The sequence below is a fragment of the Glycine soja genome, chromosome 5 (assembly GCF_004193775.1).
Source record: "Glycine soja cultivar W05 chromosome 5, ASM419377v2, whole genome shotgun sequence".
Lineage (NCBI taxonomy): Eukaryota > Viridiplantae > Streptophyta > Magnoliopsida > Fabales > Fabaceae > Glycine > Glycine soja.
In genome coordinates this window covers 35,737,427-35,750,503 of record NC_041006.1, presented here as the reverse complement: position 1 = coordinate 35,750,503, position 13,077 = coordinate 35,737,427, and the positions used below count along the sequence as shown (strand labels likewise).

The 13,077-nt window shown below is 34.0% G+C and overlaps 2 protein-coding genes across 3 annotated transcripts; both read left to right on the top strand.

Moving 5' to 3' along the window:
- Positions 1-215: 215 nt before the first annotated feature.
- Positions 216-5,962, top strand: LOC114412798 (probable LRR receptor-like serine/threonine-protein kinase At1g67720). The gene is made up of 15 exons (XM_028376848.1): positions 216-524; positions 662-1,199; positions 1,441-1,952; positions 2,068-2,197; positions 2,505-2,576; positions 2,658-2,726; positions 2,883-2,954; positions 3,100-3,168; positions 3,344-3,510; positions 3,597-3,844; positions 4,153-4,279; positions 4,368-4,433; positions 4,802-4,988; positions 5,070-5,202; positions 5,449-5,962. Exons 1-15 carry the CDS (start codon positions 455-457, stop codon positions 5,782-5,784), a joined length of 2,796 nt encoding a protein of 931 aa, XP_028232649.1. The 5' UTR covers positions 216-454; the 3' UTR covers positions 5,785-5,962.
- Positions 5,963-9,832: 3,870 nt separating this feature from the next.
- LOC114412797 (E3 ubiquitin-protein ligase AIRP2-like) lies at positions 9,833-12,212 on the top strand. 2 transcript variants are annotated; one of them, XM_028376845.1, is made up of 5 exons: positions 9,833-10,274; positions 10,718-10,880; positions 11,147-11,213; positions 11,347-11,587; positions 11,805-12,212. In XM_028376845.1, exons 1-5 carry the CDS (start codon positions 10,186-10,188, stop codon positions 12,013-12,015), a joined length of 771 nt encoding a protein of 256 aa, XP_028232646.1. In that variant the 5' UTR covers positions 9,833-10,185; the 3' UTR covers positions 12,016-12,212. The 2 variants fall into 2 exon arrangements, with proteins under 2 accessions (XP_028232646.1, XP_028232647.1); XM_028376846.1 differs by having other exon boundaries at positions 10,196-10,287; positions 11,805-12,160.
- Positions 12,213-13,077: the final 865 nt, after the last annotated feature.

Below are 13,077 nucleotides of genomic sequence, written 5' to 3'. Positions count from 1 at the left end.
ATTAATACCATTAATGTGGCGCATGGTGGCATCAAAGATACAACCTATTACCAACACGACATCGTATGTCTTCGTGTTGTCCCGAAGCCCCAAGACAAATTGTTAATTGTTTTTAGGAGCTTCTTACAATAAAAATAAGTGCATGGGTCGCTTTGTAGCTTGTGCTTGTTCCTTTCGTGTCACTTCTTTTTAGAAAAATAATAGAGAAAAATAAATGGTTAACCTAAAATCTTCTTTTGTAGGAAAAAGAGGATTCCAACATCAGAACAGATAAAGACACGAACGTGAATGAATAATCAAACATTCAACAAAGTCATCGACCCAAAAAGTTAAAGTTAATTAGTGGGAGAAAGCTGGTTCTAGTTGAGATGCTCTCAACTCAAAACAAACAGTTAAATTAATCAACCACTTAAAATTCTTGTAGCAAAATTATTATTTTCTCTTCCTTACATCCATGGATTTATCTTCTCTTTTTCTTGTTTTAATCCCTCTGTTGACATCATTTGCTGTTTGCCAACTTGAAGGTGAGTTTCGTATACTTTTCAATTCAATTTCAGTTGAAGTAACCATAAACCATGATTGCTAAAACTTTCTCTTTTTCTTTTTGAACCATCATGTCATGTAATGATACAAAACACAATCTAAACTTCTTCACCTGCAGAATTTGTTAGCATTGATTGTGGAGGGACAAGTAATTACACTGATACCAGCACGGGGTTGGCATGGATCTCAGATTCTAGGATCATGCAACATGGCATTTCAGTGGAAGTAGAAAGTCCAAATAGAAGCATGGTGCAGTATCAAAAGCGAAGAGACTTTCCCATAGAGAGCAAGAAGTACTGTTACACACTAAGCACAGAAGAGAGAAGAAGATATTTGGTGAGAGCAACGTTTCAGTATGGAAGCTTGGACAGTGGAGACACTTACCCTCAGTTTCAGCTCTACTTGGATGCAACAAAATGGGCCACAGTGTCAATATATGATGCCTCAAGGATATATGTTAAGGAAATGATCATCAGAGCACCCTCAAATTCTATTGATGTTTGCATGTGCTGTGCTACAACTGGTTCTCCTTTTATATCTACCCTTGAGTTGCGGCCCTTGAATCTTTCCATGTATGCCACGGATTTTGAGGACAATTTCTTCTTGGAAGTTGCTGCAAGAATAAACTTTGGTGCTCCAACTGAGGATGCTGTCAGGTGTGAAAGCTCCCTTTTTTTTATTTTTAAATTTGATGTTGCTTTTGGCACATAAATGAATGAAGAGAAGACTTTCCAAAATTTTCCTTCAGAGAATAAGCATCAGTAGAAGTATAAAACCTTATTGCCTTTTCAAGGAAAAATTGCAGCATGGTTAGCTTGATTGGGAAGAACAACTAACTAATGTGATGAGTGATGACATGAGTTTGGTTTAACATTTTTAAGCCAATATGTTTCTTAGGTACCCGGATGACCCGTATGATAGAATTTGGGATTCTGATCTTATTAAAAGGCAAAATTATCTTGTTGGAGTGGCACCAGGCACAGAAAGAATTAGCACAACAAGGAACATAGATATAGAGACAAGAGAATACCCGCCTGTTAAAGTTATGCAAACTGCAGTTGTTGGCACAAAAGGAGTACTCAGCTACAGATTGAACCTGGAAGACTTCCCTGCCAATGCTCGAGCTTATGCATATTTCGCAGAGATTGAAGATTTGGGTCAGAACGAGAGTCGAAAATTCAAATTAAAGCAACCTTATATAGCTGACTATAGCAATGCAGTAGTTAACATTGCCGAGAATGCCAATGGGAGCTACACTTTATATGAACCAAGTTACATGAATGTGACTCTGGAGTTTGTTTTATCATTCTCCTTTGTTATGACCCCGGATTCTACTCGAGGACCTCTTCTAAATGCACTGGAAATAAGTAAATATGTACAGATTGCTTCAAAAACAGACAAGCAAGACAGTAAGTTCTGTTATTTTTTTATTTTTTTTGTGAAAATAGACATTTTGTTTCATAATGCATAAGCATTGATGCTGAGCCAGATGAACTGATTTCTAACCACACTTTCATTTTGCAGCAACTGTTGTAAATGCTTTTCGATTATTGTCTGCTCAAAGTTCCCAGACAAACGAAGGCGATCCTTGTGTTCCAACTCCCTGGGAATGGGTGAATTGTAGTACCACCACACCTCCAAGAATTACTAAAATGTAACATCTTCAATCACTTTTGTTGACAATTTTGTTTCATAGCGAGTGAATTGTCATTCTTTGAATCACTAATCTCTGACAACAGCTTTTGAATACTTAAGAATATTGAATTCCAAAATGCATCAAAAGAGTTTGAATAATAGAATGGCAAATGCTGTATTATTTATGTTGGGAATAAAATAGGCTGTGGCATGATGAAACTCATGATCAAACATTTCAAAAAGTTCACTGAACATTTTGCTATGCTAAACATTTATTGGAAGTTAAAACTGAATATTTTTTTACTAATTGCAATTGTTTGTATTAGAATTCTTTCGAGAAGGAATGTGAAGGGTGAAATCCCATCTGAGCTTAGCAATATGGAAGCATTGACAGAGTTGTAAGTACATTGATCTTCATAATAGAACTACTTACAGATTTTTAATGAGATTTCTCTTGTAATTCGTTCTGAGTTACTTAGGTGGTTAGATGGCAACTTGCTTACTGGACAGTTACCTGACATGAGCAAACTTATAAATCTAAAGATTGTGTAAGTTCTTGAGTTTGACGCATGCCCCTCCTTGGAGGGTTGGAGCGCAATCAAAACTTCAGCTCATATTTCAAATTTATTAGTTTTTAACTCCAAAAATTCTTCTTTCTATGTTTTCCTTTTTTGTATTTTCATTTCTTAATTGATGACATGCAGGCATTTAGAGAACAACAAGTTGACAGGTCGACTACCATCTGACATGGGTAGTTTGCCAAGCTTACAGGCATTGTATGTATCACTTAAATGTTTCTCATCTCTAATTTCAGCACTTGAAGTACTTCCCTAGTTAACCTGACTTTTCCTAGTTGAACATAATTGATATTGCTATCCTCATATGTTTATTAATCACACGGCATCTGTGAATCTGTGACAGGTTCATACAGAACAACTCATTTAGCGGGGAAATACCAGCCGGATTAATATCTAAAAAAATCATTTTTAAGTAAGCTCAGCAACGGAACAATTTTCTTACATATTGTTCATGTATATGCAATTGCTTTAAATGCTCACTGATTTGACTTGACAATGGAATCAGTTTGAACATAATAGAACAAGGATCTTTTCAACTAGTCTTGTACCAAGATTGAAGTAACAGCCATATTTAATTTATGTTCCAGCTATGATGGTAATGCTGAACTACACAGAGGAAAGAAGAAGCATTTTAAGATGGTTTTGGGAATTTCAATTGGAGTACTAGTGATTCTATTAATATTATTCTTAGTAAGTTTGGTACTATTGCTTAATACACGGAGAAAGGCGTCTAAAAAGAAACGTGAGGAAAAAGGTTAGCCATCCAGTTTAAATCTAATGCTCTTGTTTCAACTTGATTACAATCAAACTTCTTCAACCAATCATTTTTGTCCCCATCAGGAATTTCTGGACGCACTAACAGTAAACCTGGATACTCGTTTCTTCGGGGTGGAAATTTAATGGATGAAAATACTACTTGCTATATTACACTCTCGGAGTTGAAAGAAGCTACTGACAATTTTTCAAAGAAAATTGGCAAAGGAAGCTTTGGATCTGTCTATTATGGGAAAATGAGAGATGGAAAAGAAATAGCAGTTAAAAGTATGAATGAATCATCTTGTCACGGGAACCAGCAATTTGTTAACGAGGTAGAGTTCAATTTTGTCCCTTCAGCATTTTCCAATTTGAATTCTGATAGACAACAAGTTCTGTTGTGAATAATTTTTATCTTAGGAAGTGTATATCAACCAAAAAGAATTGATTCCATGAATTTCATTAGTATGGCATTCTCCAAAATAAAAATGTAAATACCTCACTGTCACAACCTTCTTGACTCCAGCTCATGCCTAACTGCAGCTGCATTAAAACATGGATTTCTTAGATGGCTAAACGTAACAACCATAATACATGAAAAATCTTAATTTTCAGTTATTTGATTATAGAGTCACAAATGCAGGTGGCCCTCCTATCCAGAATTCATCACAGAAATTTGGTTCCCTTGATTGGATATTGTGAAGAAGAATGTCAGCATATTCTGGTTTACGAGTATATGCACAATGGCACTTTACGGGATCACATTCATGGTCTAATGGCTAACCTCCAACCCCGTATGCATTTATTTAATTAATAGTAAAGTTTATGTCATGACATATATTTCCAATGTTATGACAGAGAGTTTCAAGAAGCAGAAGTTAGACTGGTTAGCTCGTCTTCGTATTGCAGAAGATGCAGCCAAAGGTTGATCAATGACTACCTTCACGGTCCATAAGTAAAATTAGTATGGTCTAATGTTTATTAGTTCCTATAAATATGACAAGTTTTAGTTTTAGTCCTTCAAAAAAAATGTTGGTTTGATTTTATTATAAATTTTAAAAGATTTGAAAATGACTCTTATGTCACATATATTCCAGAGTGATTGCTGATACGACGTATCTAAACGTATGTCACATTATGACTAAATAATAATAATAATAGGCCATTTATTTGATGAGGAATAGTATTAAAACTAAAATTTGACATATTTGGAAGAATTAAAAACATTTAAATTGTAAAGTATTTTAACTCCCAAGTTAAAACAGATGAAGAACAAATTCCAATTTCTACAGGTCTTGAATACCTACACACAGGATGCAATCCTAGTATCATTCACCGTGACATAAAGACAGGAAATATTCTCCTAGACATCAATATGAGAGCAAAAGTATCAGACTTTGGACTCTCCAGATTAGCTGAAGAAGATTTAACCCATATATCTAGCATTGCACGAGGAACTGTAGGCTACTTGGATCCTGAGTAAGTCATGGGTCTCATGTGTGTTTATCTTTTTCCTTGAATGTGTCAAATTCAGTTTGTCTTTGTTCTTTACAATTACAGGTACTATGCAAGTCAGCAATTGACAGAAAAGAGTGATGTATACAGTTTTGGAGTTGTTCTGCTAGAACTGATTGCTGGAAAAAAGCCTGTGTCATCTGAAGATTACAGTGACGAAATGAACATTGTTCACTGGGTATGTTTCCCTTTCATTAACCACAAGATGAAACATTGACATCATTAAAGGATGTTAAACAAGAATAAAACACGAACATGTACAATATTGTACATCGAATGCAATTAATTCTGCCAGGAGCCCAGAAGTATATTGCAAAATTTTAACACACTTAAGTTCAACTAACCATATCTTAAAAATTCTGTTGTAGACTTAATGGTAAATCAGCATTAAAATCTTACTAGTTTAAAAAGCATCGTTTTGCAGGCAAGATCCTTAACTCATAAAGGAGATGCAATGAGCATCATTGACCCTTCTCTAGAAGGAAATGCCAAAACTGAGTCCATTTGGAGGGTGGTTGAAATTGCCATGCAATGTGTTGAACAACATGGTGCCTCCAGGCCAAGGATGCAAGAAATCATTTTGGCTATACAAGATGCTATCAAGATTGAAAAAGGAACAGAGAATAAGCTAAAGTCTTCATCATCATTTTCAGGTAGTAGTAGTTCAAAGCCACATTCTTCCCGGAAAACTTTACTCACAAGCTTTCTTGAAATTGAGAGCCCTGACGTATCAAATGGTTGCCTTCCATCAGCAAGATAATTAAATTGGACATGCCTTACATTCCATGTGTTGATTTTGTTTCTATATTTACTTCTTTTTAACCATTATTATTCTACCAATATGTACTTTTCACCAGTAACAGTTTGACACTGACTAGTGACAACATTCCAAATTTGGAACCAATTGTTATCTTCTTCCAGATTTTTCTTTTGTTTAACCTGCTTATTGTAAACTGGAATGGAAAACTAGATTTATATGAAAAGTCATACCGTTAATAAATATATATATATATATATATATATATATTACATTTATTAAATATAATTAATATAATATTATTAAGTTTAATTATATATTATCTTTAGTAATTACTTTAATTAATACTATATTAGAAATATATTTTTATTTGTTTATTTATGTAAATACTACACTAATAAAATCAAATAAGGCATTAAAACTTTTTATATCTAATTTACTATATAAACATCACTATAGATAGATTAATTATAGCCAGAGTAATTATCTTTATTATCCAGAATCTTCAGATTTTATCGTATTTTGATGAATTGTGCATCTATGCTCACCTAATCATAATAAAAACGTAAGATGAATAATAATGTAATAATAATTGCCAGATTGTCTAAAATATTCAACGATATGCTTCAAAGGTGATAACATATTGTTTTCTATTGAGGAGCCACCCATATGTGAATCCCATAAGGAAATCAGGATAAGATACATGATTTAAAAAGCTATAAAAATAAGAATCAAATTTTCTTCAACTTCAATCCGTTTACAAAACCTCGTTGAACTCCATAATGTTTTTTAACCAAATTATATTGTACTTTAAATCGTCACCTAATGTGTTACGTGTGCAATATCTTAATTAGTGATAGTTTGACTGTCATTATATATTCCCTCTCACATTACAATTTTTTTTAAAAAAAAAACTGATTCAATTGGTGGAAGGGGGAGCAGAGAGAACTGCTAATTCTTATGAAGAGATTTCTTACTATAAATTAAATAATGAATGAGTAGGATGTGTTTTGGTATAATAAAAAATAATAATTAAAAATTCATTAAAATTAATGCAAGGAATCTATGATAAGACAATAATCTTAAACAAACTCTATGAAGGTAAACGTCTAAGCTTGGCAACTTGAAACAAGGAATCCTACAAATACCCTTTCCTTTTTCATAATACCCCGTCAACACGCGATCAGATATGATGAGGAGAGAGAAAGCCATAGCAAGTAAAATATTTTTTAAAAGTAAAAATTAAAATAAAAAATTAAATAACTTTTTTTAAAAAAATTGGTGAATAAATAACTTCTTAATTTTTCAGAAGAAAAAAAATTCTTAATTGGTCCTTGTAAAGTTGTAATATGGAGATATTTTCGTTTTTTTTCTCCTTATTATATATATATATATATTACTTCATTGTGACCTTGCGGTTAGGTTTTGTGACTTTTTTCCGTTAAATCAAGATAATTTCTATCGTGGGAGACTTTTGCCATATTTTTTTTTAACCATTGGATCAGTTTATCTTAAAATCAATTGTTAATATTCTTTTAATTTTATTTTTTTTTTCTTTTTTTTTCCTTGGTTTTCCAGTTTTTGTCTCTTTTTCTTTTTTTCCTTGAACATTGTTGGCAGCCGTATCACCACCATCAACAACAATACTGGAATCACAGCAAATGCAAAACTATAAAGGGGAAGGAGACGATCTACGACAATGCGTTTACGTTTAGCTTTGGTGATGGAGTTCGTTGTGGGTTTTGCATTGGGTCACGGTGGATTCATTGTGATTCATAGTGGGTTTTGCGAAGGATCGCGGTGCATGGTGGACTATAGCTGTTGCTGTAAGAAGGAGAGAGAAGAAAGGGTAAAATAAGAAAAAAGAAAAATAAATAAATAAATCTCATCCATCCATTTAAAATAAATAAGATCTAATGGTTACCAAAAGCTTCCTGCATTGGAGACATGACAAGGTCTCCCACAGTAAAAGTCCTCTTAAATCAAATGTAACAGAAGTTCAACTCATACGGATTGAATGGAAAAAAAAGAGATTATAGAGACTAGAATAGAAAAAAAAAATGTAAAAACAAAAAAGAGAGGAGTAAAACGAAAAATAATAAAAAAAACTAAGATGACAAAAATAAAAATAGTCTTATGTTATACAAATAATGTGTAAAATATTGCTAATGTTTAAACGAGAGAGTGAGAAGAATGAGACTACAACAGTCTCATTTTAGAAATGATGTATGTATTTTTATTTATAATATAAAAATATATCAATTGTACGATTCTGTCTTTGTGTAATGAATTTTTTTTATTTAACTATAGATCTTGTTATAGAAATTCTTAAACAGGTACTAAAATATAGAGTATCTTGTTAAATAACTTAAGGTGACGCTCAAGGTGGCTGTTCCTTTTGGATTTTCTGTTTTAAAATGTAATTTTGAAACATAATCGTGTCGAATAAATGAGGCTGAATGAGTTTTCTAGGTCTTTTCAAAACAGATTTTATCCCATATGACCCAATAATAAAATTTGATTTAATGGTTATTGTTTTTGATTTTACAACCTCACACTTCACCGCCCTTTGTCGTCTCGCCGTATCCCGACGCCGGTTAGCCACCAGAGGCGGCGGCGGCGGCATCGGACCTTAGGCCGCCACCAGAAGCGACGACGTCATTGGTAATTACAACTTCGCTTGCATCCTCACCAGATCTATTCGCCCTAACCACCACCGTGCCACCCCTTCACATACCCAAACAGCAGTGAAGTAGGTGGCGATCATGGAGTTGCAGAGGAAGGTATCGCGGGTGCGGGTGAGATCGAAGATGCGGCGCGCGTGGCCTTAGCACTGTACGGAATAGAAATCGCACTGTTCCGCACCCGCAACTCCCACTCTCCCTTTATCTTCTTCAAACCCATTCCCTTCCCGCCGCCGCAGAAACCCTACCCTCCGTCGACCACCCCTAGCTGGAATGGGTCTCCTTCGTCGACCACTTGAACACCAAAGGCTACCTTTCCACCACTTCGATTTTGAGCTCTTTTTCTATTTTCAAATGTTTTAAAAAACTGAAACAGAAAATCATCTCCAAACCATTATTATCTTTCTTCTTCTTAAAAAAAAAAAAAACTTAATTATCTTTCTTTTTTGGAACATCAATAATTTTTTGAAATAATTTGCTGTAAAAAAAAAAGCACAACAAATACTCTCTTTATTTAGATTTTTTTTAGATAAACACAACAAATACTCTTAGTAAATATGTTAACTTTTATTATCTTAATCAACTGCTTATAGCAATTTCCCCAAGTACCTAATCACAACTAAGGGTAGGATGAATCGTCTCATATTAAAATTTTACATGCTTAGTATTTTACTTTCTTTCTCAAACAATATATAATAAGATTTTGCACAAATTTTTTTGCCTCCAACAAAAAATACACACAAAATTTACGTATATACTAATATCTCTATCCATATAGATACAGGACCCTGTTGATTCCTTTCCCTCTACAAAGAGACGAAACCTGAATTAATTAACAAGAAAACACAGTGTTTGCGTGAGCCAGCACAGTAGTAAATATTATCACACTCGTGTTGTCTCATCACATCATATGACTCAGCATTCCACACAACACTATCATAGAAAGACCAGTTTTAGGGTGGGAAAGTTACGCATATTTTTCATCATGGAAAAGTTTTTTTTAAACCGTTGGATTTTTTATATTTTAATCTAATGGTTACATATTTTTCATGATTTTCTTTTTTTTTTCCTCTCCTGTTCTTCCTCTTTCCTTCTTCCCTTCTTTCTTCTCTTTGATGCTGCAGACCATGACGCCGTTGCCAGACTCAATTTTCCGGCGACACCTGAGTTTCTCTTACATCTGTGTTCCTCCTTCGCGGTTGAGTTGAGTCTGTCATTGTTATAAATTTCGTAAGGACAATGGAGGGCTATTTTGGGAAAAAAAAGGAGTTAAAAAACAAAAAGAAAAAATAAATAATAAAAAGAATATGAACCATTAATTTAGAAGCAGAAAGATCTAATGGTCCAATAAAACTTCCCCATAGTGGAAACATGTTTAAGTTTTCCACCCTAGAACTGGTCTCATAGAAAACAACGAAACGCAACGTCGTAGTACGGCATGCCCGTTTCCGTTTCATTGTTTCTTCCTTCCCTCGACTCAACTCTCTCTCTCACCCACCACAAAACTACCAAAGCAAAAACCTTTTTTTTTTCTCTTCTGTTCCCTCATCCTCATCTATTGGATTAACTGATTAATATTATTAGGTCCCCTTCTAAAAAGAAGATTCTTCATCCTTCCACACACACCCCACAACTACTGGGAGAGAAAAAAGGAAGGAAGTTTTGTTCTTTTCTGAGACCCTATTGATTTTTTATATTTTTTCTGCTCTGAAGAAGAAAGATGGAAATGATGGCATACCATTTTTCCCGGCTACCTTACTCGGATTCCCTCAAACTGCTAGAGGCTGATATACAGCATGCAAATGCTTTGTTAGTTTCATCTGTCTCTCTCTCTCTTCATCTTAACAACTTATCCATCACTTTCGTTCTTCTTATGTATAGTTTTTTTATTTTATTTTATGAAAATTGAAAAAAAAGGAAAAAAAAGGTTTTTTTTTTTTTTTTGTAGAGAACGGGTTTTGACTTGATTAAAGGGTCTAGGACTTGAAATGGGGTGTCATGATCACTTGATAAGGATCTGCCCGTTACTGATTGAGATTGATCATCTTTAATTGCTTTCTAGTGGTTGATAAAGTGGGAAATTTTGGTGCTTTTTCATTGAATTTGTGTCTCAGACTGGAATTTGGTGGTAAATTTGATTGTGAAATTCTTTGTTAGGGACTATGAAATATACTATGTGTATGGTTTTTTTTTTTTTTCTTTTTTTGTGTTGTGCATCCTCTGAATTTGAATACTGGGTGTGTGCTCTCTAGGGCTGCTGCAATTCCCAGAGCCAAGGGTGGGACTCTTCTCCAAATGAAATTGGTGTACAACCACTTGGCTCCTCTCTTTCTGTTGTTGCTACAGTGGATGGAATGTTCTTGTACATGCTTTCTACACAGATATCTTGACCTCTTCCACATAGTTGTATACAAGGTAAATACCTAGATGGATGGAAGTTATATTTTGGTCTCTGGTGCTAACACTAGAGAAGCATTTCTAGCACTATAAAAACTTTCTGATGGCGATAAACTGCAACTAAAATTTACAGCTTTCTTGTGTAGAGACTACAATCTAATAGGGACCAAGTGAAAAGTTTAACAACCATCTTGTAATAAACTTTTGATTCAACAAAATTGGCTTTGACCCTTGCTTTTCTCTTGTTATTGTTGTTGTTGGCCCCCTTATTTTTTTTACCAAAGGTACACAATGATGGTAGATCAAATATGACTTCTCATGGAAGGAAAGCAAGCATCCGGGACTTTTATGGTGCGCGAATCTTTGACTCTCAAAAAGCACCTTTTATTTTAGTTATTCCACCCTAAAAAATAAAATGCTATATTTGTGGCTGCCTTTATTTATTATTCCTTACTGTTTTTTGGGGTTAAATATCGTACTTTAGCCGTTATCCTTCCATCCCTCGAGCGGCTTCATGGTAGCTTGGAGAAGTTGAACATTTGTAAGAAAGGTCATTCTAGCATAGATGGCTCAAGTTTTGGCAAGAAAATGATTGAAGGTGATGAGAAACTAATCAATATCGATTTGGAAAGAGAAGATGAATGTGGGATATGCTTAGAGCCTTGCACCAAAATGGTTTTGCCTAATTGCTGTCATGCCATGTGTATCAAATGCTACCGCAAGTGGTATGTATTCATATTAAACATGCACATTTAGTCGTCTAACTGTATGTTCAAATTGGTCTATCATCATTGTGTGTGTGTGTGTGTGTACAATGATTGCACTAAGTTTGAGCCTTAGATCTCATGCATACTACCCAAACTCTCCACCACTAGCTGACCCTAGTGATTCTAGTTTATCATCATTTGTAACACCCTTATGCTGAATCTTTCCAACCTGCAGGAACACCCGGTCAGAGTCATGCCCTTTTTGCCGTGGTAGCTTAAGGAGAGTTAATTCTGAGGATCTATGGGTACTCACTTGTGATGAAGATGTTGTTGATGCTGAAACAGTTTCCAAAGAGGACCTGTTGCGTTTCTACCTTTATATCAACAGCTTACCTAAAGATCACCCTGATGCACTTTTCTTAATGTATTATGAATACCTGATTTGATGTTATTTTTACTAAATAAGGAGAGAGAGAAATTGTACAGATAGGGAAATCCGGACTGCAATTGTGAATAGAGTCTGGTAAGAAATATTTCTAATTTGTAAGGCACAGCTCTGCTAAGATAAATTTCTGTTATTCTAGCCCAGAATAACCCCACTCTTGCCTTGTTATATATCTATTACTATTACTGTTACAATTTACTTTGAACTAGTTGTTTGATAAGCTAATAATCGAGTGATTATTCATGGATGTAAAAGCACATGCAAGATTTGGTGGGCAAGAACATTTTTTGAAATGCTAGAAGTATGCATATTGTAAGGAAGACAAATGACGAATATGCACAATTGTTTAACTATATGTAATTTATATGATGATATGAATTTACAGGTGTAGGGTAATTTTAAAAAAAAAAAATTACAGAAATTGAGAGATTTTGAAAATATTACATATTATGGGTAAATCGTGTTTTAGAACATAACTTAAATTATGTTTTAAAACACGATCTTATAGCTGTAATTTTTAAAAAAAAATACTGAAGTTGTGATTTAAAATATGATTCTAAGTATTTTATATTAAAAAAAAATGCTAAAGTGGTACTTTGAAACACAATTTCAAATTTCTAAGTCCACTCCCACGTAAATTTAGTGAAAGTTCAAGGACAAAATTAATTATGTAGACAGACTGATTCACAAGTTTTTCCTTTTCAATATGTAAAATATTTGTATACCATCACAGGTTGTGTCCTAGTTTGGCTTCTTTTGGAGAGTATAACATTGACAATGAATCTAGACTTGTATTTGTTCAAACACATTTCTATTTTTTACAACCTCTTTCACCTACCCATTTTTTTAAGGATACAAATCATCTACCTTTTTTATCCCTTTCACTTAACCCTTATTAATTATTTTCACGCAAGGACGAAAAGTTACGTCTATTTTGACGAGTGATGTTGACTTTTATAGGAACTTGCTCCCTAATTTTATGGCTTCAACGTAAACTATTTCTCTTTAGAGAATAATAATATATAGACACGATTATTCATCACATATCTTATTAATATTTATT